Source organism: Equus przewalskii, chromosome 4 (genome assembly GCF_037783145.1).
Source record: "Equus przewalskii isolate Varuska chromosome 4, EquPr2, whole genome shotgun sequence".
NCBI lineage: Eukaryota > Metazoa > Chordata > Mammalia > Perissodactyla > Equidae > Equus > Equus przewalskii.
In genome coordinates, this window is record NC_091834.1 from 3,692,244 (window position 1) to 3,717,224 (window position 24,981).

The 24,981-nt window shown below is 41.4% G+C and overlaps 1 protein-coding gene across 10 annotated transcripts in view; it reads right to left on the reverse strand.

Moving 5' to 3' along the window:
* The window catches only part of FBXL13 (F-box and leucine rich repeat protein 13), a 211,788-nt gene that overhangs the window by 46,221 nt on the left and 140,586 nt on the right, over window positions 1–24,981 (reverse strand). For 6 of the 10 annotated variants that reach the window (XR_011539373.1, XM_070617030.1, XM_070617029.1 and 3 more), the window contains 5 exons: window positions 11,498–11,596; window positions 10,819–10,936; window positions 10,555–10,717; window positions 5,631–5,750; window positions 4,446–4,572 (listed from right to left, as the gene is read on the reverse strand). Coding sequence is in view for 7 of the 10 variants with exons in the window: in XM_070617030.1 (XP_070473131.1) it covers window positions 4,446–4,572; window positions 5,631–5,750; window positions 10,555–10,717; window positions 10,819–10,936; window positions 11,498–11,596 (627 nt within the window). In the remaining 3 variants the exon portion in view is untranslated. Of the gene's footprint in view, window positions 1–4,445; window positions 4,573–5,630; window positions 5,751–10,554; window positions 10,721–10,818; window positions 10,937–11,497; window positions 11,597–24,981 lie in introns of all 10 variants that reach the window. The other 4 variants (XR_011539374.1, XM_070617031.1, XR_011539375.1 and 1 more) reach the window with 2 other exon arrangements.

Consider the following 24,981-nt stretch of genomic DNA (forward strand, 5'->3'; position numbering starts at 1 on the left):
AACCACTTTTACTCATGGATAACGCAATGCATTCGTCACTATTTTCTACAAAAGGACTGAGGATGATGAAATTATTATAAGAAATGTATACAGTTTGAAATAACTGTGTTCTCCTCGTCACTTCCCCCATTTAAATTAGCTCTCTCTTTTAAACATCTTTCTAGATGTATAAATATCTGTATTTTTGCCTTTGCTGATGAACTTCCTCATGAATTTCCATGGTCTTCAGAACGCAATGCCCCTTGACCTTCCGCAAACCTAAAAAGCTCTTCTACCTCTGAGGAGTGAATTTCAAGGATTGCTTATTTTGCTTATTTTTCGCTTAACTGCTTATTTCCCGAGCTCTTCACATCTCCATAAAGCTGCCTTGCAGGTGACTCAGCCCACACATGCCCACTTTCCCGACCTGCTGCAGACCCGCCCCTCCCACCGTGGGAGGGACACGGCTCGCATCTGCCGTTTGGACAGATGTTCAAGCCACAAATCCGGCATCATCCTTGCTTCCCTCCCTCTCTTCTGACTCATACTCAGTCTATTTCTATCTCTTGTTGATTCTTCCTCCTACATGTCTCACTCTGCTGTCTTTGCCCCAGCCCTACTACCCTTCCCCTGGCTCTAATCCTGGTGCTGACTCTCATAATTTTCACCTGGATCACTGCTTTACGATCTGTCACTAGTTCATCCATATTCCCATGTCAATCCAGCAGATGGAGTGATTTTATTAAAATGTCAACCTGGGCACCGGCCTGGTGGCACAGTGGTTAAGTCTGTGCGCTCCACTTCAGTCCCTGGGGTTCACAGGTTCGGATCCCTGGCACAGACCTACACCACTCATCAAGCCATGCTGTGGCAGCATCCCCCATACCAAATGGAGGAAGATGGGCACAGATGTTAGCTCAGGGCCACTCTTCCTCAGGCAAAAGAGAGGAAGATTGGCGACAGGTGTTAGCTCAAGGCCAATCTTCCTCACCACACACACACAAAAAAGTCAATCTGACCATGTTACTGTCTAATTGACAATACTGAATGTCCTTTCATTGCCAAAAGGGCCAAGAACTAATCCCTCCATGTGGCCTCCGGGCCCTTCATGACCTGGCCCTGCCTACCTCTCAAGCATCATCTCTCATCACCCTCCTCACAGTCAAGCTGTATCCAAATGTGCAGATTTCCTTGACGCCACCATACTTTTAAACCCCTGTGTCTGTTTCCTTGGCTCACCGCATACCCCTTCTCCTTCTCGTGGAAGACGAGGTCTTCCCTGACTTGCCGAGCCAGGTTAGAAATCCATTTTCCTTGTTTCCCATAGGAGGAGGGACCATATCTGTTTTGTTCATTCCAGCATCCCCATCACCAAGCACAAGGTAGTCAGAATAAATATTTCTTAACTAAATTAGTGTGATTCTAACTGAAAACTCACTATTGAAAAGAACTGAGAATGAACATAATTATTAGGAAACATAAGAAACTTTTTTTTTTCCTAAAGGCACAACTGCTCACGTTTGATCTCTGGCAAATATCTGTAACATCCCGGAGTTTAAACCCTGAAGGTTAAGACTGTGGTCAGATTCGTACCTCATCAGACCTACAGTCCTGGCTGGTGTTGAGCTGCCCACGTTGACATCTGGGCTGACTCATTTTAATTTGACCATTTGAGGTTAGCTTCCACAGCTGCTGTAACACTGTACTGTCAATCATTTGCCTTTTAAATCAGAGTTTAACTGATTTGGAGGAAGAAAACAACCACCTTCAGAAGACTTACTTTTCAATCTTTAGCAGAAAACAACTAGCATTCTTCCCCATAGATGTCCACTTACAGCTCTCTCAGATTGTGTATATTCTTTACAAGAAAATAAAAACAGTGAGTGGGACTTGAAGCTATATACTCCTAAGTTTTTAACTTGTCCTCAGTAGATAAAACTTGAACGTATGGTCTTTGAAAATGAAAACTGAGTTTTCTCCAAACGCTGAAAACTAGGATAAACCATTTAAGCCTCACTCCATTCATTCTACAAATGTTCACCAGACGCTTCCACCTTGTGAGGAGTACTGTGGTAGAATTATATTTTGATGTGTTTTATAATGTGCTTTGATCCTCTGCTTCTTGTTACCCTGTGACCTTTCAGACAACAGCTGGGCATTCTACTTGTGTGTGTCAAAGAAGGGTTTTTACGGAAGAACACAGGAGAAAAAAAAAATCCTAGGCTTTTAAGATTCAAATCCTAAACCCTGAAAGACTTGGGGCATAACATTTTTAAAAACCATGTAATCTGTTGGAATGTTTTTTCTACCACCAGATTAGATAAAGAATCTATGCGAAGAGAAAAGAGGAGGAGCAGAGAAGAGGGGAGAGGAATGAAGGGGAAGGAGAAGAGAAGGGAGGGAGGAGAGAAAGGGAGAGGAAAGAAGGGGAAGGGGCAAAGAGGAGGGGAAGGGCAAGCCAGAGAAAAGCAAAAGAATGAGGTGCTGCGAGATTCGCCATGCGGGGCCCTGTCCTAGGCCTCCCTGGACTCTTTCCAGCTGCAGAGAAAGTCGGAACCTCCCGAGAGATTTGGGCATCTAAGACTAAATGAGAACCCATCCCATCTTTCCTTGGTATGTGAAAAGCAACAAGGCACCAGAGTTTTCCTGTGCTCATCATTGTATCAGCTAAGATCTAATGAGGAAAACGGAAACAACTCTGTTTATAACCGAGGAAATTTAATCGTGACAAGGAGTTGGCAACATAGGTGGTAGAGAAACTGAGAAGCCAGATGGGATAATGACACAATCCGGAGATTAGCAGCAGCAGGAAGCCACTCTCCCCCCCCACCCCCCCACGCTGGAAGGACAATAGGAAGAGATGGTGTTACTGGAGCCCAGGGGCCAAGGTCACTGGAGGGAGCTGGAACCGCAGCAGGCCCGACTAGAGGGAGTAGATCACAAAGGAAATGCACCTGATGAGGATGATGCAAAGAAAGGTGGAGGAAAATCCTGGCCTCTCCCTTCTTCTGATCCTCCAATTGCTCACAAATTCCTCACAAGCACCAAACCCAGCTGGAATCTTGCTGACGTGAGTCAGCCACTCTGTGGCAGAGTGAGGGAAGGGTGAGGCTGGGGTCTGAGGGCAAATGCACCTAGGTGTGAGAGCAGGGAAATGTCTGCGGGAGATGTCTAGGACTAGGGACCTAAGACAATCTCATAGAGTCCCCTTGCCCCAGGATGACCGACAGGGGGCCAGAGCAAGGCACATATGACAAGGTAGCCTGAAGAGTTGAAGGGGCCTTGGAGCTGGGACAAGGAGGACATATTAGGGATCCACCTGGACAGGAAGCCAAAATTCAAATGGGCCCACAGATGTTTCAGTGGATTCAGGCTGGACAGAAGACAGCAGTGAGAAGACCAGACTTGACTCCACCGAGTTGACCACATGTAACTGCCCCCACCCAACTCTTACACCACACTTAGATGACACTTCAAGGAAGGGAAGAGGCGACCATCTAGCAGAACGGAGGCTGAATCTCAGTTCACTCTTAGTTAAAGAAAGGAAAGAGCCTAGACTAATGAACAGACACAGGCCTTCATCTAAAAGATCCCACTGAATGTTTGAAGGGGACGGACACATACCACGATGTCAATAATGCAGTGAGAAACCGAGAGAAACAGGTCATGTTAAAGGATGCAGTGGGGCTGGAGACGCACATAGGGAAGTTCTGGTACTTGCCTATAAGGCAGGGCTTCTCAGAGAAGGCCTCAAAGAGAGGCGATATTTGATGAGCTTGAGGGATGAGTGGGGATTTAGCAAGCAGGTGGGGGAAGACCCTCACCTCTGTTGTCTTATTCTGTCCCTCCTAATGCTCTGATTTTCAAGTAAAGCGAGTACATTCCTTATCTGACTACATTCCCTTAAAGTCTTTCAGAAACGTGGCAAATCTCTCAGGGTTTACCTTCCTTTTCACTAGTAAATGGGGCAGGTGTGACCTGAGTTTCAACTCTGATGAGTAGCATCAGCAGCTTGCAGGAAATGAGTTCCTTAAAATGTATCCTTTCATAGACTTGAAGAGGCCATTTCTAGACTTTAGGTTTTGAACTGAAGACTTAGATCTCAAGGCACTCAAACAGTCTTTAGAATGTGCACTCCACAAGGAAAATATACTTAAGCCATCTAAAATATATTACCTCCTCATTGACCAAACTTCTGTAATGAAACGTATTTCAGATCTATCATGTCAAGACTTTCCTCAAAATACTGTATTTTGCCATTTTTTAAACAGAGAAACAAGACCATTGATTTACAAATAACCTCATCTATCATTATTCCAGAAACAATATTCCTAAACTTGCCTTTTATAATCTAATAATTTAAGAAATAAAAATAATTGTTGTTCTCTCCATTGTTTACAAATGGAAAACGACTATATAACAGGAAACAAGAAGAGTCATTGGACCGTTTTAAATATCTTTTTTACCTCATCAGAGATGTCTGTTCCAGAGAGGTCTATTGATAGCAAGGAAAAGATGTTTACAATATATGCAATTCCTATGTCAGTCAAATGTGTACAATTTCGTAGGCTCAAGTAGTGTAAATTAGGGCAGCTGAAAGAAAAGAGCATGGAGAATTAATTTTATCTTGTAATCATACTGTCAGTAGCAATTTCTTCATATGAAAACTATCTGGGGAGAGCTAGCCCTGATGACCTAGTGGTTAAAGTTTGGCGCACTCGACTTCAGCGTCCACAAGTTTGGTTCCCCAGGCACGGAACCACACCACTCATCTGTCAGTAGCCATGCTGTGGCAGTGACTCACATAGAAGAACTAGAAGGATCTACAACTATGTACTGGGGCTTTGGGAAGGGAAAAAAGGGGGAGAGAGGAAGATTGGCAACAGATGTTAGCTCAGGGCGAACCCTCCCCAGCAAAAAACAAACAAACAAACAACAACAACAAAAATATCTGGGGAAAGCAATGGTGTTTAAGTAAGGATTTTCCTTTTCTTGACATAAAAGTAAGCTTAAAAGTAGAAAATAAATTGGCATTACAAAGTTGGATGAAAGGGAAGTGTGTTATTATATAAGACATTCTGTGATTTCATTTCGTACTGTGATTTCTAATAAGAAAAACATATCACATGCATACAAAATACTATTATGTAAGTACCTAGACGATTGAGTACTAAAATACAAGGTTAACGTTCTCACTTATCCCTTACAAGTTTGCTACCGGAATTGGGCTTGAATCCTTAGTGTACACGAGAACTCTGACAAGTCAGGAGGATTAAGAATAAACCCACCAGCTAGAACAGCCCTTGGGAAATGCTGGAGTAAAGGTTTACATAGAGATAATATCCTTGAAAAGTACAGAGAAGTCACCCATATCTCAATATTCATAACTTTGTGAGTGACTCCATCTCAAACTTTCTCTACAGTGAAATTAATAAGAAACATCTCAGATTTAATCAAATGGTTAGTTCAATCTGTGATTCCAATGTCTTTTATTTGGTTTCACAGGGTATTGGACCAGTGTCTGGTCCAAAACATTCCTGATGTTTTCCAAATGGCTTTGGATCAGACCAAAAGGTCTATCTCTGATCTCTTCCATTAGCAATTGTAGAATTACTAATGATATGGTGTAAAATATTATCATTTTATCATACCGTTCTGCTAGTTTCACCATGGAGGCATCACCCAAGTGGACACAGTTATTTAAATTTAGCTCTCTTATCCTTATGCTCACAGGGCCGTCAAGAAATTGCCTTAGTCCTACATCACCAATTCTGTAGGAAAGAGCAAGAAAACTTTACATATGATTTTATATATAAATACATTGAATATTATTAAAACAATATTATACCCAATACAAAATAATACACCCAATACATTCCAAAATAGCTAGGCAATATCTATATACTAGTGTTTTCTGAACACTTTAAAACCAAATTTGATTATATAGCTTTTAGTGTAATAGAAAAAGTATAAATGATAGTAAGGGGAGAAGTATTAATAAAAGTGTTATTCCTTCCTGAAATTTTTATTGAGCTACAAAGACCCCAAAGATCCAAACCAATTTCGAGAAAAAAGAACAAAGCTGGAGACATCATGCTTTCTGGTTTCAAACTACATGATGAAGCTATAGTAGTCAAAACAGAATGGTATTGGCATAAATATAGACACATAGATCAATGGAACAGAATAGACAGCCCAGAAATCAACCCACACATATACGGTCAATTAATTTTTGACAAAGGAGCCAAGAATGTACAGTGGGGAAAGGACAATCTCTTCAACAAATGGTGTTGGGAAAACTGGACAACCACATGCAAAAGAATGAAACTGGAGCACTACCTTACACCATGCACAAAAAGTAACTCAAATGGATTAAAGACTTGAATTTAAGATCTGAAATCATAAACTCCTAGAAAAAAACCTAGGTAGTAAGCTCCTTCACATTGATCTTGGCAATGATTTTTTGGATCTGACACCAAAAGCAAAGGCAATATAAGCAAAAATAAACAAGTGGGACTATATCAAACTAAAAGCTTCTGCATAGCAAAGGAAACCATCAACAAAATGGAAAGGCAACCTATTAAATGGGAGAAAATATTTGCAAACCATGTATCTGTTAAGGGTTAATATCTAAAATATATAAAGAACTCATACAACTCAACAGCAAAAAAACACAAACAATCCAATTAAAAATAGGCACAGGATCTGAACAGATATTTTTCCAAAGAACATACACATGGCTAAGAGGCACATGAAAAGATGCTCAACATCACTAATCATCAGGGAAATTCAAATCAAAACCACAATGAGATATCACCTCACACCTGTTAGAATAGCTATTATCAAAAAGCTATGAGATAAATGCTGGCAAGGATGTAGAGAGAAGGGAGTCCTCGTGCTCTGTTGGTGGGAATGTAAACTGGAGCAGCTACTACGAAAAACAGTAGGGAGGTTCCTCAAAAGAGTCAAACAACTACCACATGATCCAGCAATTCCACTTATGGGTATTTATTCAACGAAAACGAAAACACTAACTCAAAAAGATATATGCACCCCCATGTTTATTGCAGCACTATTTACAATAGCCAAGATATGGAAGCAACCTAAGTGTCCATGGATGGAAAAATGGATAACGAAAATGTGGTATATAAATACCTTGAGGACATTGTGCTAAGTGAAATGTGTCAGACAAAGACAAATACCAAAAGACCTCACTTAAACGTGAAATCTAAAACAACCCGCAAGTTCATCGATGCAGAGAACAGACTGGTAGTTGCTACATGGCAAGGGGGTGGGGGTTGGGCGAAATGGGTGAAGGAAGTCAAAAGGCACAAACTTCCAGTTATAAAATAAATAAGTTCATGGGGATATAATGTACAGCATGGCAACTATAGTTAGTAATACAGGCATGCCTCACACACATATGTGAGCATGTATGTGTATATGTATGTGTATATATGTATATAAATTTACATTATAATCCAAGAGTCATCAAAAGTCAATAGAAAAGGATTATTCAGATAATGATCCAAGTTAATTGGTTAATGCAGATGGTCCCACACCAGGCTGTGCCTCAAAAGCATCCATGTTGTTTTTTAAAAAAAACGCGAGCTGGGTTTCCATGCCAAAACATTCAGATTCAATAGCTCTGGGGTGGGGCTTGGGCATACGTAGTTTTATTCAGCTCCTTGGGTGATTCTGATGTCCTGAATTTTTACTTTTAAATCATATGTGTATTTTTAACTTACCTTTTTGTTACTGATTCCTAATTCAATTGCCTTGTAGTGAGAGAATGTAATTTAAGAGAATATGATATAACACCAATAGTTTGAAAGTTGTGAGAACTTGCTTTAAAATTTCATAGACAGTCCATTTTTAAAAGATTAATGTGTGGTTGAGAAAAATTTATATTCTTTGAGCCAGCCCTGATGGCCTAGTGGTTCAAGTTTGGCACACTCCACTTTGGTGGCCCGGATTCAGCTCCCCAGCACAGAACCAGACCACTCATCTGTCAGTAGCCATGCTGTGGCAGCAGCTTACATAGAAGAAGTAGAAGGACCTGCAACTAGAATACACAACTATGTCCTGGGGCTTTGGGGAGGGAAAAAAAAAAAGGAGGAAGATTGGCAACAGATGTTAGCTCCGGGCAAATCTTTAAAAAAAAAGAAAAGAAAAAGGTATATCGTTTGACTCTCAAACTTACTGTCTTAGAGATGAATTTTACAAATCTAATCTGATACTCTGATATTAAACCTTCTCTATCTTTTCACCCTATTTTATAGTCTCATACTTTTCATCTTTTTTTAACTCTGCTGTCATTTCTTCAGTTATCTTCCAGCTCTGTACTTCTCTCTTCAGTGAGTTCTAATCTGCTGATTAGCAATCCATTGAGTTTCTTTATTTCGATAACTATATTATATTTTTTATTTCTAAAAATTACTTTTGTTCAAATAAATCTACTTTTTTTTTTTTTTGAGGAAAATTAGCCCTGAGCTAACTACTGCCAATCCTCCTCTTTTTGCTGAGGAAGACTGGCCCTGAGCTAACATCCATGTCCATCTTCCTCTACTTTATACACGGGACACCTACCACAGCATGGCTTTTGCCAAGCAGTACCATGTCTGCTCCTGGGATCTGAACTGGCAAACCCTGGGCCGCCGAGAAGCAGAATGTGCAAACTTAACCACTGTGACACTGGCCTGGCCCCAATCTACTTGTTTTTATCATAGTTTGTTGCCTGCTCATATTTCTGATTCCATTATTTATTTTTTCAAACATCTCATACATAGTTACTTAATATTCTAAATCTGATCATTCTGATATCTGAATTATTTGAGAGTCAAATTTATTTTGCTGTCTCTGGTGACTCTTTCTCATGGGGACTCACATCTTTGTCCCTCTGACAGTTGTTAATGGTGAGCACCTATTTATTTGATCTTAATCCCTGGGAAGCGGGAGGCCTAAATAGAAGATGCTTCCCTCCAGAGAAGCTTTGAGCTAACTTCTTCCAGGAGGCTGGCTGCTACCTACCGGAGACCAGCTTGTCCTCTTTGAGGAGGTCCAGACCCTGCAGAAGTGTCAGGTTCCGCTTTCCTGTCTTGAGTCTTGCTGGGATCTGATTCTCTCAATGGCAATGCTGAAGTGAACATTGATGCTCAGGGCCTTTCCCCTTTTACAAACGTTTGCTTGCTAGCCACAGTTCATCTCAGAGCGTCGGTCCACTGAGAGCATGGATATTGGAGACTTCTCTTACTCTCTGTGGACTCAGCAAGGGATTGAAAGTATGTTTCATCAGGAGCTAAATTGTTTGTGGCAAGGAATGCTTTGAAGTGTTTTGTCAATTATACTGCTGGAAGCAGGAAACCTCTATTTATTTTAAAATTAGTTAACCTGCAGAAGCCTGAGTGAAATATAAGAATTAAATTTAGTTTTATTTCACATATTAATACAGATAGGATTAGCTGTGTTATACATATACACACACGTATATATATATATATATATATATATATACACACACACACACATACACACATACACACTGTGTGTATGCCTGTTCTGTATTACTATGTAACAAATTATCCCAAATGTTGTGGCTTAAATGACAAATACTTATAATGTCCCAGTTTCTGGGTCTCAGGAATTTGGGAGTGGACTGTCTAGCCCAAAGTCTCTCTGAGCTTGCAGTCGAGAGGCCGGCGGGGGCTTTAGCCATCTGAGGGTTCGACTGACGCTGAAGGCCTGCTTTCAAGCTCGTTCACATGGCTGTTCGCAGGAGGCCTCATTTCCCAATCAGGCTTTTCCCATTTCAAATCCTATGTCCCTCCCCACCCCCACCCCAACCCATGGTGCCTCCTCATTTTAATAATAGAGAACATGGGTTAAGATTTTGTGAAAGTTAGCTCTCTACTCTGACTTGTATTTTCACAAAAATCAGCCAACTTCACCGTGGATCAAATGCTGTTTTGTTAGCATCTGACCCTATAAGATGATAAGAAGCCTACACAGGCAAGAGGCTGAGATATCCATTGGGGAAGACGTTTCAGTAAGAATTTGATCCTTGACCCCCTGAGAATAGCAGGATAGAAGCCCAATAGTGGTCCAGCTGAAAAAAGGGTTTCAGTGAGAACTCACCCGCTGCCTACCTTTTAGCAAATCCACACAGAGGGAAAAATCTAACCAGTACCCAGGGGGGACGCCCGTCAGTAAGATCAGTTCCTCAGAAGCAAGTCAGAAAGTCCGTTTGGAAGAAGGAAGACCTGTCAAGTGAGCGAGCTGTGAGAATCCTCAGGGGAGAGGGAGCCCATAGTGCTCCTGTGAGTCCTTTAATCTCACAAGGGCCTCGAGGCCACATGTCCTGCGCTTTCTCTGACAGTCTCTCTGCACCTCGTACAGCCAGTCTGGGTTGGGCGTCCCTCCTTTGTGCTACCACAGAACTCTGCCATTTCCTCCACGTTAACACTTAACTCCTGACTTTCACGTTTACTCCACTAACCGGTGAGCTCCTTGAGGAGAGGGCCTGGCACATCCTAGACGATCGGTGTGGTCTGAAGATTTGACTGAATGATTCATTACCTTACACAGTTCGCCAGATTCAGCACGGTCAGCTGCTTCAAAGGTGAAAGCGACCTGAGGCTCCCGTCTGTTATTCCCTTGCAGTCCGCCATGTAAATGTGACTAATATTTGGGTAATTCTTGTCTATAAATTTGAAGCATGCGTCAGTAATCCTTTTATTTCCTGCTTAAAAAAAAAAAAAAGAAAGGACAAGTGTTTTATTTGTGATCCCACAAGAGTAAAAGTAAAAATTAACGCTGAACCACATTTTTTACATCACAGACCTTCAAATCGGATCTTTCTGAGGTTACAGGAAGAAAGAGCTTTGAAAGCACAATCGGAGATGTGTGGCGCACCCATGAAAACTATCGATGAGAGACGAGGGCATCTTTCAACTAAAGCCTTTAGAAGGAGGAAAGATCATTAAATTAACTGCCGTGAGTTGAACAAGCTTAGCAAAGCAGTGAAGTCACTTTTTTCTCTCAATATTTTCAGAAACAGAGACATTAACTTTTAAATTTTCCTAATTCCAAAGAATGGAACCTCTTTCAATATATTTTGGTACACTCACATTTGAGTAATGCACAGGAATCAGAATTAAAACATGTTATAAAAGCATGGGAAAACATGAGAAAATGGAACGCTGAAAAAAATCACTACATTTAGAAGCTTGACGTGTTGAACTAAACTTCAAGTTTATGCTTAGGCTACGATATCATGCAACAGACTCATCCTAACTGTGAAACAAAGTTCCTTAGGGTATTTCAGGATTCAAACGTTCAAGGGGGTGTTGTGTGTGTGTGTGTGTGTGTGTGTGTGTGTGTGTAAACTTTTAAATGATTTTCTTACTATAAAAAAACAGCTATAATGAAAAGCTCGTTGATATTTTTCAATAATTCAAGCCACTGGAAAATGTGCCCATCTAATGGGACTGAGAAGAAAAGGTTCTTTCCCACTACCTACTTTTATGCAGTTGTCCGTCAGAGTTGGCATGTCGTTCACGGTCAGATGCATTATTCCAGTGCAGCTGTTTGCAACATTCCTGAAGCCTTGGACTGAAATCTGAATTGTACAAAGTAGATGAAAATGACGGGAGAACCCATTAGCATGACATCTAATAGAACCCTAACGTAGTAATATCCAAAGGTATGTCCGGATTTTGCCACTGTCTTTTAAAATTGAAACTATAAAATATAACAAAGAGGGAAAGAATCTAGTCTTGATTTCTTTCTTTCTTATTTAACTTTTTATATGTATAGATGGTGAAATGATCACCACAATGAAGTCTAGTTAATTTATTATTTAGTTTTTTATTGAGGGAAAATTCACACAACATAAAATTAATCACTTAAGCCATTTGACTGTTCGTAATTTTGTGCAACCTCAAGCTTTATCTAGTTCCAAAAGATTTTTATCCCCTTGATAGGAAACACTGTACCTATTAAGCAGTTGTCCCCTATACTCACCTTCTCCCAGCCCCTGGCAATCAGTAATCTGCGTTCTGTCTCTAAGGATTTACCTATTCTAAATATTTCATGTAAGAGGAATTATACAACATGTGGTCTTTTGTGTCTAGCTTCTTTCACTTAGCATGTTTGTTTGAGATTCATCCACGGTGTAGCATGAATCAGTACTTTATCCATTTTTATGGCTAAATAATATTCTCTTGTGTGAATGTATTAGATCTTGTTTATATATTCATCCATTGATTGATATTTGAGTTGTTTCCATCTATTGGATATTTTGAATAATGCTGCTATGAATAGGCATGTACATCTATTTGTTTGAGTACCAGTTTTCAATTCTTTGGGGTATCTATCTAGGAATGGAATTTCTGGGTCATATGATAATTCTATCTTTAACTCTTTAAGAAACCACCAAAATGTTTTCTACACTGGCTGCACCATTTTACATTCCCACCAGCAATCTATGAAGGCTCTGATTTCTCCACATCTTTGCCAACACTTATTTTACATATTTTCCTCTTTGAAAAAAATTTCCTAGTGAATTTGAAGTGGTACCTCATTATGATTTTGAGGTGCACCTACTGACTAATGATATTGAGCATCTTTTCATATACTTATCAGTCATTTGTACATCTTCTTTGAGGAAATGTCTATTCAAGTCCTTTGCCTATTTTTTAACTGGGTTATTTATCTTTTGTTGTTGAGTTGTAAGTGTTCCTTATATATTCTGAATACTAGATCCTTAGGTATATGATTTGCAAATACTTTTTCCCATTCTTTAGGTGCTCTTTTTACTTTTTTAATAATATCCTTTGATGCACAAGCTTTTAATTTTGATAAAGTCCAACTTACCTATTTTTTCTTTTTCTGCTCATGCTTTTGGTGTCGTATCTAAGAATCGATTGTCAAATCCAAGGTCATGAAGATTTACCCTCAGTGTTTTCTTCTAAATTGTATCATTTAAGCTCCTATATTTAGGTCATTCGCCCGTTTTAAGTTAATTTTTTAAATGGCATGAGGTAGAGGTTCCACTTCAATTTTGGTGCAGATATCCAGTTGCCCAGCACCAGTTGTTGAAGAGAGTATTCTTTCCCCCATTGAATGCTCTTGCCATTATTGTCAAAAATCAATTGGCCCTAAAAAGTATAGGTTTATTTCTGGACTCTCAACTCTATTTGATTGATCTATATGTCTATCCTTATGCCAGTACCACACTGTTTTGATTACTGTAGCTTTGTAGTACTGATTTCTTTCTTTCAACTGTCATTATCCCCATTAATGGAAGCAGCAATTGTGGAGAATGTTCAAAATAATGACTGATCAAAAGATCAAATACATTTGCCTATGGTGAATTACCTTAAAATGACTTATTCTTTAGGCTCCATTTCCAGTAACAAATGGACTCGGGTGGAAAAACAGATGATGCTCAGATTCAGTAATGGGAAACTGAGACTCTGCCCAGGAACAGACAGCAGAGGGAACTCTCCCCCAGAGTGATCTCCGCAACAGCCTAACACGGAGAATGAGGAACGGCAGCTACAGAGGATCTCTCGGGAGACCCTGGAGACTTCTTATTTCACTAATGGTGACTTCTGAGGTTCTGTCATTAGAGTCTCCACTTATTTGAAAAGGACTAGCCAAAAGTTAGGGAACTGAGAGCAACATCCTCAAAACAACAGGAGCCCATCTCAAATGTCACGTCCTCAGTGTCCCTGACCCTTAGATTAGGCCAAGTTCTTGTTATACACCTGCAGCACCATGTAAGTGTAAGTATCGTAAATATAATGAAATTGATCTTATGATTAATTGTTGAACTAACTTTCCTGTACCCCAGGTCCCAGCAGGGTGCCTATAACATGAGCTGAGCAGATATTCAAGTAATATTATTACATGAATAAACGGAAGAATGTATGGGTGAATTATGAGAACCACATGTATTGGGTAGATTCTACTGCCCAGCAGATACTGACGATGTGAGCACCCGGTCAAAGGCCAGGAGAAGCCCTTGAAAGCAGGAGCTGAGCAGGCAAGCTTGAGTCACTGCAGAAGCCAACCCCTTGGATGGAAGTGTGTTTGGTGCTACGATCCGAATGTCTGTGTGCCCCTCAAATCTATATCCTAAACCCCCAACGTGATGGTATTAGGAGGTGGATTGTCTGGGAGGTAATTAGGTCATGAAGTAGAGCCTAATCAAGGAGGCCCCAGAGAGATCTCTTGCCCTTTCCACCATGTGAGGTTACAGCAAGAAGGCACTGTGGGGAACCAGGGAGCAGACACTCCCCAGACACTGAATCTGCTGGCGCCATGGTCTTGGACTTCCCAGCCTCTAGAAATGTGAGATATAAATGTCTGTTGTTTACAAGCTACTCAGTCTGTGATATTTTGGACCAAGACACTTGGATAATTTTTCTAAAGAGCTTTTGGGAAATACATTTCTAAAGCCTGAACAAGTATCTATTTTGGCCCAGGAATTTCTTTGACAAAATTATCCTAGGGAAATAGAGTTCAACACAGAGATTTGTATAGAAGAATGTTCCTTTCAAAATTACATAATGTTGACAAACTGACACCAAACTAAAATTCCAACAATTAGAAATGGGTTAACTAAACTATGGTGATTCCTATGATGGAATATAATACAGTTATTACAAATAATTTTAGGAGAACAACTGAGACCATGCTATAGTTTAAAAGAAAAAGTTGGTCATATAAAGCCTTGTTCAAAGTGTGGTCTGTAGACCAGCAACCTCGGCACTACCTGGGAGCCCACTAGAGATGCTGACTCTCAACCCACCTCCTACAGGCTCAGAGGCTGCACTTGAACAAGATTCCCAGGCGATTCGCACACACGTTATAGTTTGAGAAGTGCTAATCCAGAGGAAACAAGTGAACAAAGAATGGAAAGTGTATCAGTCAGGGTTCTCCAGAGAAACAGAACCAACAGGATATAGAGAGAGAGAGATTTATTTCAAGGAATCGACTCATGTGATTGTGAGGCTGGCAAGTCCAAAAGCTGTAGAGCAGACTGGCAGGCTGGAAATTCGAGGCAGAGTTGGTGTTGCAGTCTTTTGTGTCTGAAATGTGCAGGCTGGAACTCAGGCAGGGTTTCTATGTCACAGTATTGACGCAGAATTGTTTCCTCTTTGGGGAACCTCACTTTTGGTTCCTAAAGCCTTCAACTTATTACATGAAGCCCACCCACATTATGGAGGGTAGTCTGCTTTACTCAAAGCCTACTGATTTCAGTGTTTATCGTATCTGAAAACATACCTTTACAGCAACATCTAGACAGGTGTTTGACAAACAACTGAGCATCATATCCTAGTCAAGTTGACACATAAAATTAACCATCATAGTAGGAAATACACCAAAATATTAACAGTGATCATCTCTGAAGACTCGATAATTTCTGCGTTTTTCAAACTTTCTACAATAATCATGTATAATCAGAAAAAGAGAAACAGAAAAAGGCGTCTTTTGCGAAAAGGCAGCATAAGGAAGTCCTTGGGCAGCTTTTGAATCATCTGCTATGGATCTCTCCTTGCTGGGAGCTACCAGCTACAGGTTGGAGGGACCCTGCATTTGGCTCTTTAACTACAGTGCCTTCCTCTTCCCTGTAGACATGAGTTGGACCCTCCTATTTAGAACTGTGCCTTTTCACCTTTGTCTTAAGACCTGGACAAATCAGCCTGGCTCACCAAGTTCTTGCCTGACCCTTAATATTGACCCCTGTGTGGTGCATTCTGGCAACCTAGAGCTTCTAAACCTAAGCAAGTTCCCCTAAGACAAAAGATCTAGATGTTTCTTTCACATTGACAGTGCAGGAAGGAGTTCGTAGCAGTGGCATCTAGGCATTCGTCCACCTGGGGGTATAGTGCAGAATACCAGTCTCCCACAGGTGAAGCATAATGCCAGTCTATGACCCAGAGGCCTCAGTCCAATCTCCGCTTCAGAGCATTTGTGGATCTCCTAACATCCCACTAGGGCATCTACAGAAACACAGAACATGAATGCTCACCACACAATCAAACACTAAAATTGGTAGTTTACCCAATGCCAGAGTATATGAATGCTATTCTTTACCTGCAAAGCTTACAGAACTGGATTGAGAAAAGCAGCTAGGTCAAGGTGTGGGAGGCAGGCCTCCTCACACACTGCTAGCTGGGAGTGGAAGCTGTGACATCTTGTCTGGAATGCAAACAGGCAATAGCCATCAAATGCTTAAAAAATGTTTACTCTTTCGCCCAGTAATTCCTCACTAGAAATCTATCATCATCATTACCAACAGATATTGAGCATCTTCTATGTGACAAGCATTGTTCTAAGGGCTCTTCATGTATAATGTCTCATTACATCCCCACAATATATTTTTTTCATAAGGAAATAAAGATTCATGTAGAAGATATTTTATTGTACGATTTATTACAATAAAAGAGGATTGGAAACTAAGATGTCTCTTAAAATTAGGACTTCAAACTATATTTAGTGACATAGAAAAATGCTCACAATGTAATATTGTGTAAAAATCAGGATTTGAAATTGACTATATATATTATTATGATCTTGATTGTGTTTTTAAGAGTATGTGTATCACGTACAAATAGACAAAAAAACTAGAAAGATGTATTTCAAAACATTGCTTATTATCTTCAAATGCTAGGATTAGGCAATGACTTTTATTTTCTTTTATATAACTTTGTGTTTTAAAAATTTTATTTAATGAACATATAATTCTTTTGTAATCAGAAAAAAAGTTAATAAAAAAGGAAAGAAGGCTTCCAGTGACATACCCAGAGAAATTTAACATATGCTGGGAGTGGGCATCTACTGACGCCTTCTGCTCCAGGACATTGTCCTTTTAACTTATTGGAAAGCCAAGCCGCTGGGTGATACCTGGCCTAAAAGTATTCTGTGTCCTCTCAGTTAATTTCAAAGACTTCCTGGGAAAGCTCAGAACAACGTTTGTGGAATCCTTCTTCCCCTACTCATTGGTCATGGACTGGAAGAAAAAGTTGTCACCCAGAACACCCAGAATGTTCTATAAGACACCAAGATGAGCTCAATGAGCCTCGGAGGATTTATAATAGCTGCTGTTTGAGTGATACTTATCGTGTGCCGGATGCTCCTTTGGGCAATTTTCATATACTGGGCTGTACACTCTCACAGCCACTTATTGGGTAGGTGTATTATTGTCTCCATTTTCACAGATGAGAAAAATGAGGCCCAGACCAGTTAAGTAACATGTCCAAGGTCATCTGGCTCATAAATAGTGGAGCCAGGATACGAATCCAGGGAGTCTGGTTCCAGAGCCTGTGCTCTGAGTCATTAAACTACACCGTCTCTAAGAAGATCAGCTTGCAATACGGCACTCAGAAAGGAAGCAAAAGACCTTTCACCCCAGGCCTCGAGAGGGAGACCCACCGCCTTGATCCTTCACTTTTTGATCCAGATCCTAAGGCTACTGTATTGGTCAGGGTTCTCCAGAGAAACAGAATCAATGGAGATAGATGATAGATTGATCGACTGATTGATTATAAGAAATTGGCTCACACAATTATGGAGGCTAAAAAGTTCCAAGAGCTGCAGTTGGCAAGCTAGACACCTAGGAGAGCTGAGGGTGTCGTTCCAGTCTGAGTCCAAGCCTGAAGGCAAGAGAAGACCAATGTCCTGCCTTGAAGACAGTCAGGCAGAGGGAGTGAATTCTCCCTTACTCTGCCTTTTTGTTCTCTTCAGGCCTTCAACAGATTGGATGAGGCCCACCCACATTGGGGAGGACAATCTGATTTACTCAGTCTACCAATTCAAATGTTAATCTCATCCAGAAACACCATCACAGACAAACCTAGGATAATGTCTAACCAAATAGCTGGGCACCCCATGGCCATTCAAGTTGACACGTAAAATTAACCATCACAACTACCTTGGAGACTGTGGACAATGGTGTTTCCTAGGACTCGTGGTCGATGCTGTTTGCTCCGCCTGCATTGTCTTGGCTGATCATCCGAGCTTGCCTGGTCACATTTTTATCCAGATCACCATCTCTGAGACCCTCCACTCCATCTGGCACCAATAACTGCCTGAACCAGATATAACTGAAAAGAAAGCCTTCGGATCTTATTGTTGCCTTACACTGTCAAGTTAAAACAGAAACCCTCAAGCTCTGGAAGATCCAATCCCAAATATTTAATTAAGGAACTTGAGTTTCTTAAAGTTAAAGAACTAAATTGGTAGGGGAAACATTCCATTTTTTTTTTAATGCCTGTGTATGAGTATTATTTAACTTGTTTAGCTTTGTAAGAAATGGTGTTTTGCAACCCTGTTAGAGCTCTCACAGAGTGAATGTGACTATACCACGTTATGAAAAGTCTCAGCTCATAACTGACTCCTCCCATATAATGACTGCTACAAATGGCCGGAGCTGGGAACAGTAGAAGAGGCAGGCTCTTCTAAGAAGCTTGGACTTCTCCTATAGATGGTGGTAGACTGCAGGAGATGAGGAAACAGAGGCTCGGATCCCCTGATGGATTTTTCCCAGATTACAAATTGATAGAGCAAGAACACAGATGTTCAGGCTCTTAATCCAGTACCCCTGATGAACATTCTTCAACAGTCACATTGACTTCAACTGTTCCATCCCAGCTTCCAGAGTTCTCCAAACCTAGCTGCTCCAGCCAGAAAGACGTCTCACTTCTCCAATACTCAGTGGACCTCTCTGCTCTTTGTCTGACCTTGTACCTCCCCCTGCCTCTTTCTCTTTTCATCTAATTAAGCCTTAACTATTCCTCAAGTTCCAGTGACTCCAGCCCCGCCCACTACTTTCCCTTACAAGTCTACAACTCTTTATTTTAGCACATAACTCTTTCCTATAATCTGTGCATGTCTTATTTCCCCCAAAGAGATGATCTTATACTCTTTTTTTAGCTTCTTGCTGTGTTGGACGACTATTAGGGACTGAAGGAATTAACTATAGGAGTAAAATAAAATCTGAGAAATAGTGCAGAATTTGGCTACAGACAAGATTGAGAACAATTCCAAGTCAAAGGTAAAGCACAACCAAAGGCAAAGCAGTGGGAGCAAGGGCTTGGATGAAGTGGCAAGATCACCCTTGGGATGAATAAGAGAAGTTTAGTAGGTAAGGAGGGAGGGGAAGCTAATGGAAGACCCATAAGGCAAGAATGAGGTATTTGCATTGTACTGCCATGGATTCTTGAATAAATTTTCCATAAGTATTCCCAGAACAAAGTCCAGGGGGCCGAGCGAACGTTACAAATCTGGAGACCAGAGGAGGAGGGAAGAACACTGGGCTTGGAGTCAGCCGAGCTGGATCTGAGTCTGCCTTGCCTCCTTCTCACTTGGAACAAAAAGCAACTCAACCTCTCTGATGCTTACTTTTCTCATCTGAAAAATAGGTATAATAATACCTCTTTTAGGACATTCTTGAGAAAACAAAATGCGGTAATGTATATAAAAGCGGTTAGTTGGGACAATGTCTGGCATGTAGTGTTGGGTACCAGTTTTTCTGCTGCTGTTCTTCTGGGTAAATTGTGTTCCCACAGGAAAACATTCAAGGACTAGAGGCAGAGGGCCTTGAGACATCCTTCCAGTGCGCCCCCACATTGCAAATGTAAAGAAATGGTATTCAGAGAAGTGTGATTTAAGAATAGGCTCCTGGGAGGAGCCAGCCAAGTGGCGCAGTGGTTAAGTTCGCAAATTCTGCTTAGGTGGCCTGAGGTTCACCGGTTTGGATCCCGGGTGTGGACGTGGCACCGCTTGGCAAGCCATTCTGTGGTAGGCATCCCGCATATCAAAAAAAGTACAGGAAGATGGGCACAGATGTTGGCTCACAGCCAGTCTTCCTCAGCAAAAGAGAGGAGGATTGGCGGCGGATGTGAGCTCAGGGCTAATCTTCCTCAAAAGAAAAAAAAGACTAGGTTCCTCACCTACTCCTCACCGAGTGTCCCCAGTGCTGGACACAGTGTCAGCACAGACTGGGTGCTCCATAAGTGCCGAACGAATGAATGGATGGAACTTGAGCCTACACGGTCACTGGCAGAGCCAAGGCTAGGGGCCACCTCCCCCCATTCTGACACACACTGCCAGGCATGGGAACAGATGTTTTTTACCACACTTCTAAGTTCCTCCCCTTTATCTCAGACCCTAGTCCGTTACCCTAGCACTAGTATCTCTAATAATGGCTTCCCCTAAACAAACTAAAAACTTTTTCTGTCTTGGAAACATGTTCATGACAAGATTTCCTGAACAAAGGAAAAAATGACAGCAGTAATCAGCCACAGCTGAGGGATTCCTCGCAATGTAGCCAGAATTTGGTGTTATCAACCAATAAGATTGTCTCCAGGAAAGGGGGAACGGGGAGACCTCCGAGAAGAGCTTTTTCGTTTTGTCCTGCGATGAAACACTTCGTTCTCTACATAGTTTATTTTAGCATATCCAAAAAGATGCTTGGCTAATATTTTATGACTCAAACATTCCTGCCAGAATCTTTTAGGCCAACCAGCTATTAGTTGTCCTTTCTCTTCCCTGAAATAAGGGGGATATAAGCCTAAAATTAAAAGTTCCTCTCTAAGGGATAAAGCAAACTATTTCACCATGTTAAAATACCAGGGCTCGCCACAGCTGGCATCTCTGTGTTTTCTGTGTAGGATTCTTACAAGACTTGGTATCTGATCTCTCCTTGTTTAGCTGTAAGGTGATTTTGGCTTCAGTTTTGACACCAACTGGAGCCCTGCCACTCTGCTCTTTGCTGGTTAAGCTCCCACTGGTGAGGAAGCTGAGGAAATTGGCCGCACCAGTGGTGTTCCGATCTTAAGTCCCAGCAGCCAGCTACTGCTGCTGACGGGGGCAGAGGAGCTGCGAGGATCCCAGGAAAATGTCCTCCAGCTGCCTCTGGGTGGGTTTCAACCCATCAGCATGACAGGACAGAGCCATCTGTGAAGGAAATGAGTCGTCAGGGGGCCATATGAAACAAAGCCTGAAGTGCAGAGCACCAAGGACAAGCTCAGAGTCCTCCTTGCTGCTCCAAGGTGGTAAAAAGAAGGAAGGACTTGCCTCAGCGAGAAGAACGTCTTACCAAGCTCATCCTTTCCACGTCTTCTTTACAACATTGTCTCTGAATCGGTTAGCCCAGCAACACAGAAAGGGGATATATGTAGAGCCAGACCCACTATGACAGCTGGAAATATCCATCTGAGGTAGACACGGCCCCAGTTGTGTTCCTGTACCATTTCCAGCTGTTTCTCTCATGCTAATGGCGCTGTAACCAATGACTGATGGGTAATGGGATGAGTTTAGTCATATCCATATATCCTTCATGACCTCTTGCTGACCTCAAAGAAGCCTGGCGCAGCAAGCTGAATGAATTGTTGGAGAGAGAGACAGAGATTTCTCCCCCAACATCATGGAGCATTCTGTTTTATTGCATTCAAATGCGCCACAGCGTCTTCCACAGCAACAATTCCCAGGGTCTGTGCTAAGAGGGCTTGACAGGCTTTCAAATATTGTGACCTCTGTGGTGACCGGGAGAGAGGCCTACTTACTATCGTTTTTGAGGTCCCGCCGATCTCTCTTCAGATCATCCTGTCCTTTGCAGTCTGTACATTCTTCATGGCCACCGCCTCTTCTGTGGTCACTGAGTGCTTCTCCCAGATAGCACCCCCATCACTTCAGCTACAGAAGCTTCTCCCTCTTACATGTCAGAGCACCAAAGGCCACAGCCCTCACTCTGAATTTTATATCTTCTGCCTCATATACAATTACCTGGACCAAAGTCTAATATCCCTACTGTGGGGACCTGGAATTGGCCACCCCAAGATATGTCTCTTTGGCATCAGGATTATTTGAGGCTGATTGCTTTTGATAAACTGGGACAGGGAAGGAGGCTCTGAGGAATGGAACTTGCCCTTTGTTAGGACACATTTACATTTGTAAAATCTGCATTTTATTGTGCTTCTCTGGTAACCTCCTGTAACTGACTTCCCTCCCCCTCCCAACTTTGGCATTTCTTAAGGATTAAGCATCTTCCCTTAGGCTAGGAACTGATTGCTGCGCTCACCAGAAATGTCCTCCTCCCCTACACTGCCAAGGAACACGGACAGCATCTTATCCATCATGTCCTTTACGGTACAACCTGGTGCTTGGCATACAGTATGATGCAACAAAGGTTTGTTGATAGACCAAGTAGTTGTTGAACAAACTGTTTGTAAAATGTAAATTAGAATTAGTAGTTCCAAAGGGTGGGTCAATATGGTCATTTGTTAAAGATTGCCATATTTATCTAAAAACATTGGACAGCCAAATGTGAAAAAAAAAAAAGGTTCATTTTCCAGCATGAGTGAGGAGCTAGAACACAAGGCTAGTGATGCTGCAGAGGAAGGGAAGCGCGAGGCAGCTCGCTGTGCACTCCCCGCGCGACGACTCAGAGCTCTGATCTGCAGAAGCAGGCCGACCCTTCCCAACCTTTATCGTTCTTGTCTAGAGTGCACTATCTGGTTCTTTTCCTCACCCAGTGGCCAAATTACTCACAGCTTCCCCTGGATTATAATGGAGCTTTATGTACTTGTCAACTGAATCACAACCATAATACTTTCTTCTTACAATACAAGCAATGACGGAGCTACCGGGTCTGTCCCGATTCGTTGAGCTAGATGGTAGCTGTAGGGCTGCAGGTCCAACCCCTGGCTTCAGCCAGGTCCAAAGACCTGAGTAGAGTTTCGTGAACAGTTCATGAAATTCTGCGTGTAAGTCACTTCCTAAGACAGGGACAGAGAAGAAACTAAAATAAGTATGCTTTTTCAGAAAGCATTAAAAATTTTTTTCCAAGCTTTTTTTTCAGGAATGGGAAACATGATCAGAGTCCCATGGGATCCATCATTTGTCTTCTGATTCTTCAAGATCTAAAAATTGTTGCCAGATGTTTCATTTTTTACTGCTTAATGTAAGAAACATCCTTATACATTTTGCCTACAAAGAGAGGACATTAAGCTGTGGATGCTGAATGATAGGTGATTGTTATATTTCTTTATTTTTTATTTTCAATATGTCTAGCATAAAGCTATATCCAAACTAATAATTATAGCAACCATTTAAATTTATACGAGTCCTATCTACAAGAAACATAAAAAGATTTCACGAATTCTTGTAATTTTTTTTCAACACAGGTTGAAGTGTGTTCAGAAAAGACACAAAGCGTTCCTTTAACTAACAGGGAAACTGAGGCACAAGAGCTGACCCAGAAAAGCAAAAATTGCACTGTGATTTTTCTGACTCGATGGCTTTTCCCCTAGAGCTCCTGCTTATTGATGACCACATAATATTTTTTTCAAATAGAAAACGCAACAAGAATTTTTTTATTGTATATACAATACATAGCACTTTACGTTTTTACAAATAATAGTTTAGTAGTTCAGAATTAGATGGGTCAAGGTTCTAATCTTGGCCCAGACATTTTCTGTGTGACCTTAGGCAAGTGTCTTACCCTATCTTAGCATCATTTTCAGCGGTGTGTGGAGCCAGCTTTATATCAGCTTGCGAGAGCAGATTAAACTTGTGGGAACTCTGCAAGCCAGAGTTAAAACACAGCTAGTTTAAAAACTAAATCATGTAAACTTAAAATTAAGTAAATTATATTAACAAAGATAGCGTATACTCAAGCTCATCAGTTCCTAATTATTTTATTGCATGTTACCATTATCTATGCTATTGAGGAAATTTATGTTTCCCATATCTGTATGATGAAAATATTATATCATGGTGTACTAGTGCACATCTCTTCTCAACTCCCTGTTCAGTGACCTCTCGCTGGTAGCTTGAAAGGGGCCACGGTGAGAGTATTTCCAGCATGGAAATCAGCAACCACTGCAAATCACGGCTTTCTCTGCTCCCCGCCAGGGGTTAAACGTTTACCTCCATTGTTCAGTTTCCACATCTCTAAAAATGGGAATAATGATACCCCTCTCATACAGTCATTTGTAAAGATTAAACGAGATAAAAATGTCAAGTATTCACCTCAACACCTAGCACATAGTCAATACCCAACAAATGGTAGCGATTATTATTACCATCCATTAAAATATAGAATAAAGGAAAATGGAATCAAACAAATATAAGTGAATTACAGTTTTGAATCTAACTTTTACCCATTCATTTTGGTGCATACCCTGCTTGTTCATAACTGATTTAGCTGGTCACGCAACTGCTATTGTTCCAATTCCCCGTTACTGATAAACCACCAAATCTGGACCTCCATACCCAGCTCTGCTCCAAGGGCCAGACTTCCGTTTTCAAGTAGTTCTCATCATCGACACTCAGATGTATCACAGGAACCTCAGATTTGGCCTTTCCAGAATAAAATTCATTATTCTTTTCCCTCGATCTTGCTCCTTCTTTGGTTATGTTGGTTAGTCCTCATATAGAAGCACAAAATCCTAAAGCTGAAGACCTCAGAGATCTTGTAGCCCAGCCTAGCCATTCTACAGATGAGAGGGGACTGAGGCGGAAAAGCCAAGTAATTGTCCAGGGTTGCACAAGTGGTTAGTGGCAGAGCAAGGACTGGACCCCAGGTCTCCTAACTCCAGTTTGGGGCTCCTTTCACCACCCTATTTCTCTGCTATGTGAAAGACAGAGAGAGAGAGAGAGAAAAGGAGAGAAAGAAACCCCTTCCCCCCCTGGCCTTGCCTATGCAGTCTGCATTCCAAGGCTACTACATCCCTCCCTAAATGTGGCTTTCTCTGTGGCTTTCTCCCACCTCCACCACAAACCCCAGGGGTGAACAAGTAAGACCTTCCATGATCTTTGTCTCTCTCAAAGAGGTGGAATTGTGTAGCCTAAGGAGAACTGCAATGACCCTGGAATCCTCCAGTTTGCAGTTTGCACAGCCAACCTTTAGTACTCACGGGTCCCAGAGAGATTTAGCAGTACAAAAAATACTGATAAGCCATTATTATTGTGTTGAGCGTTCCAATCATT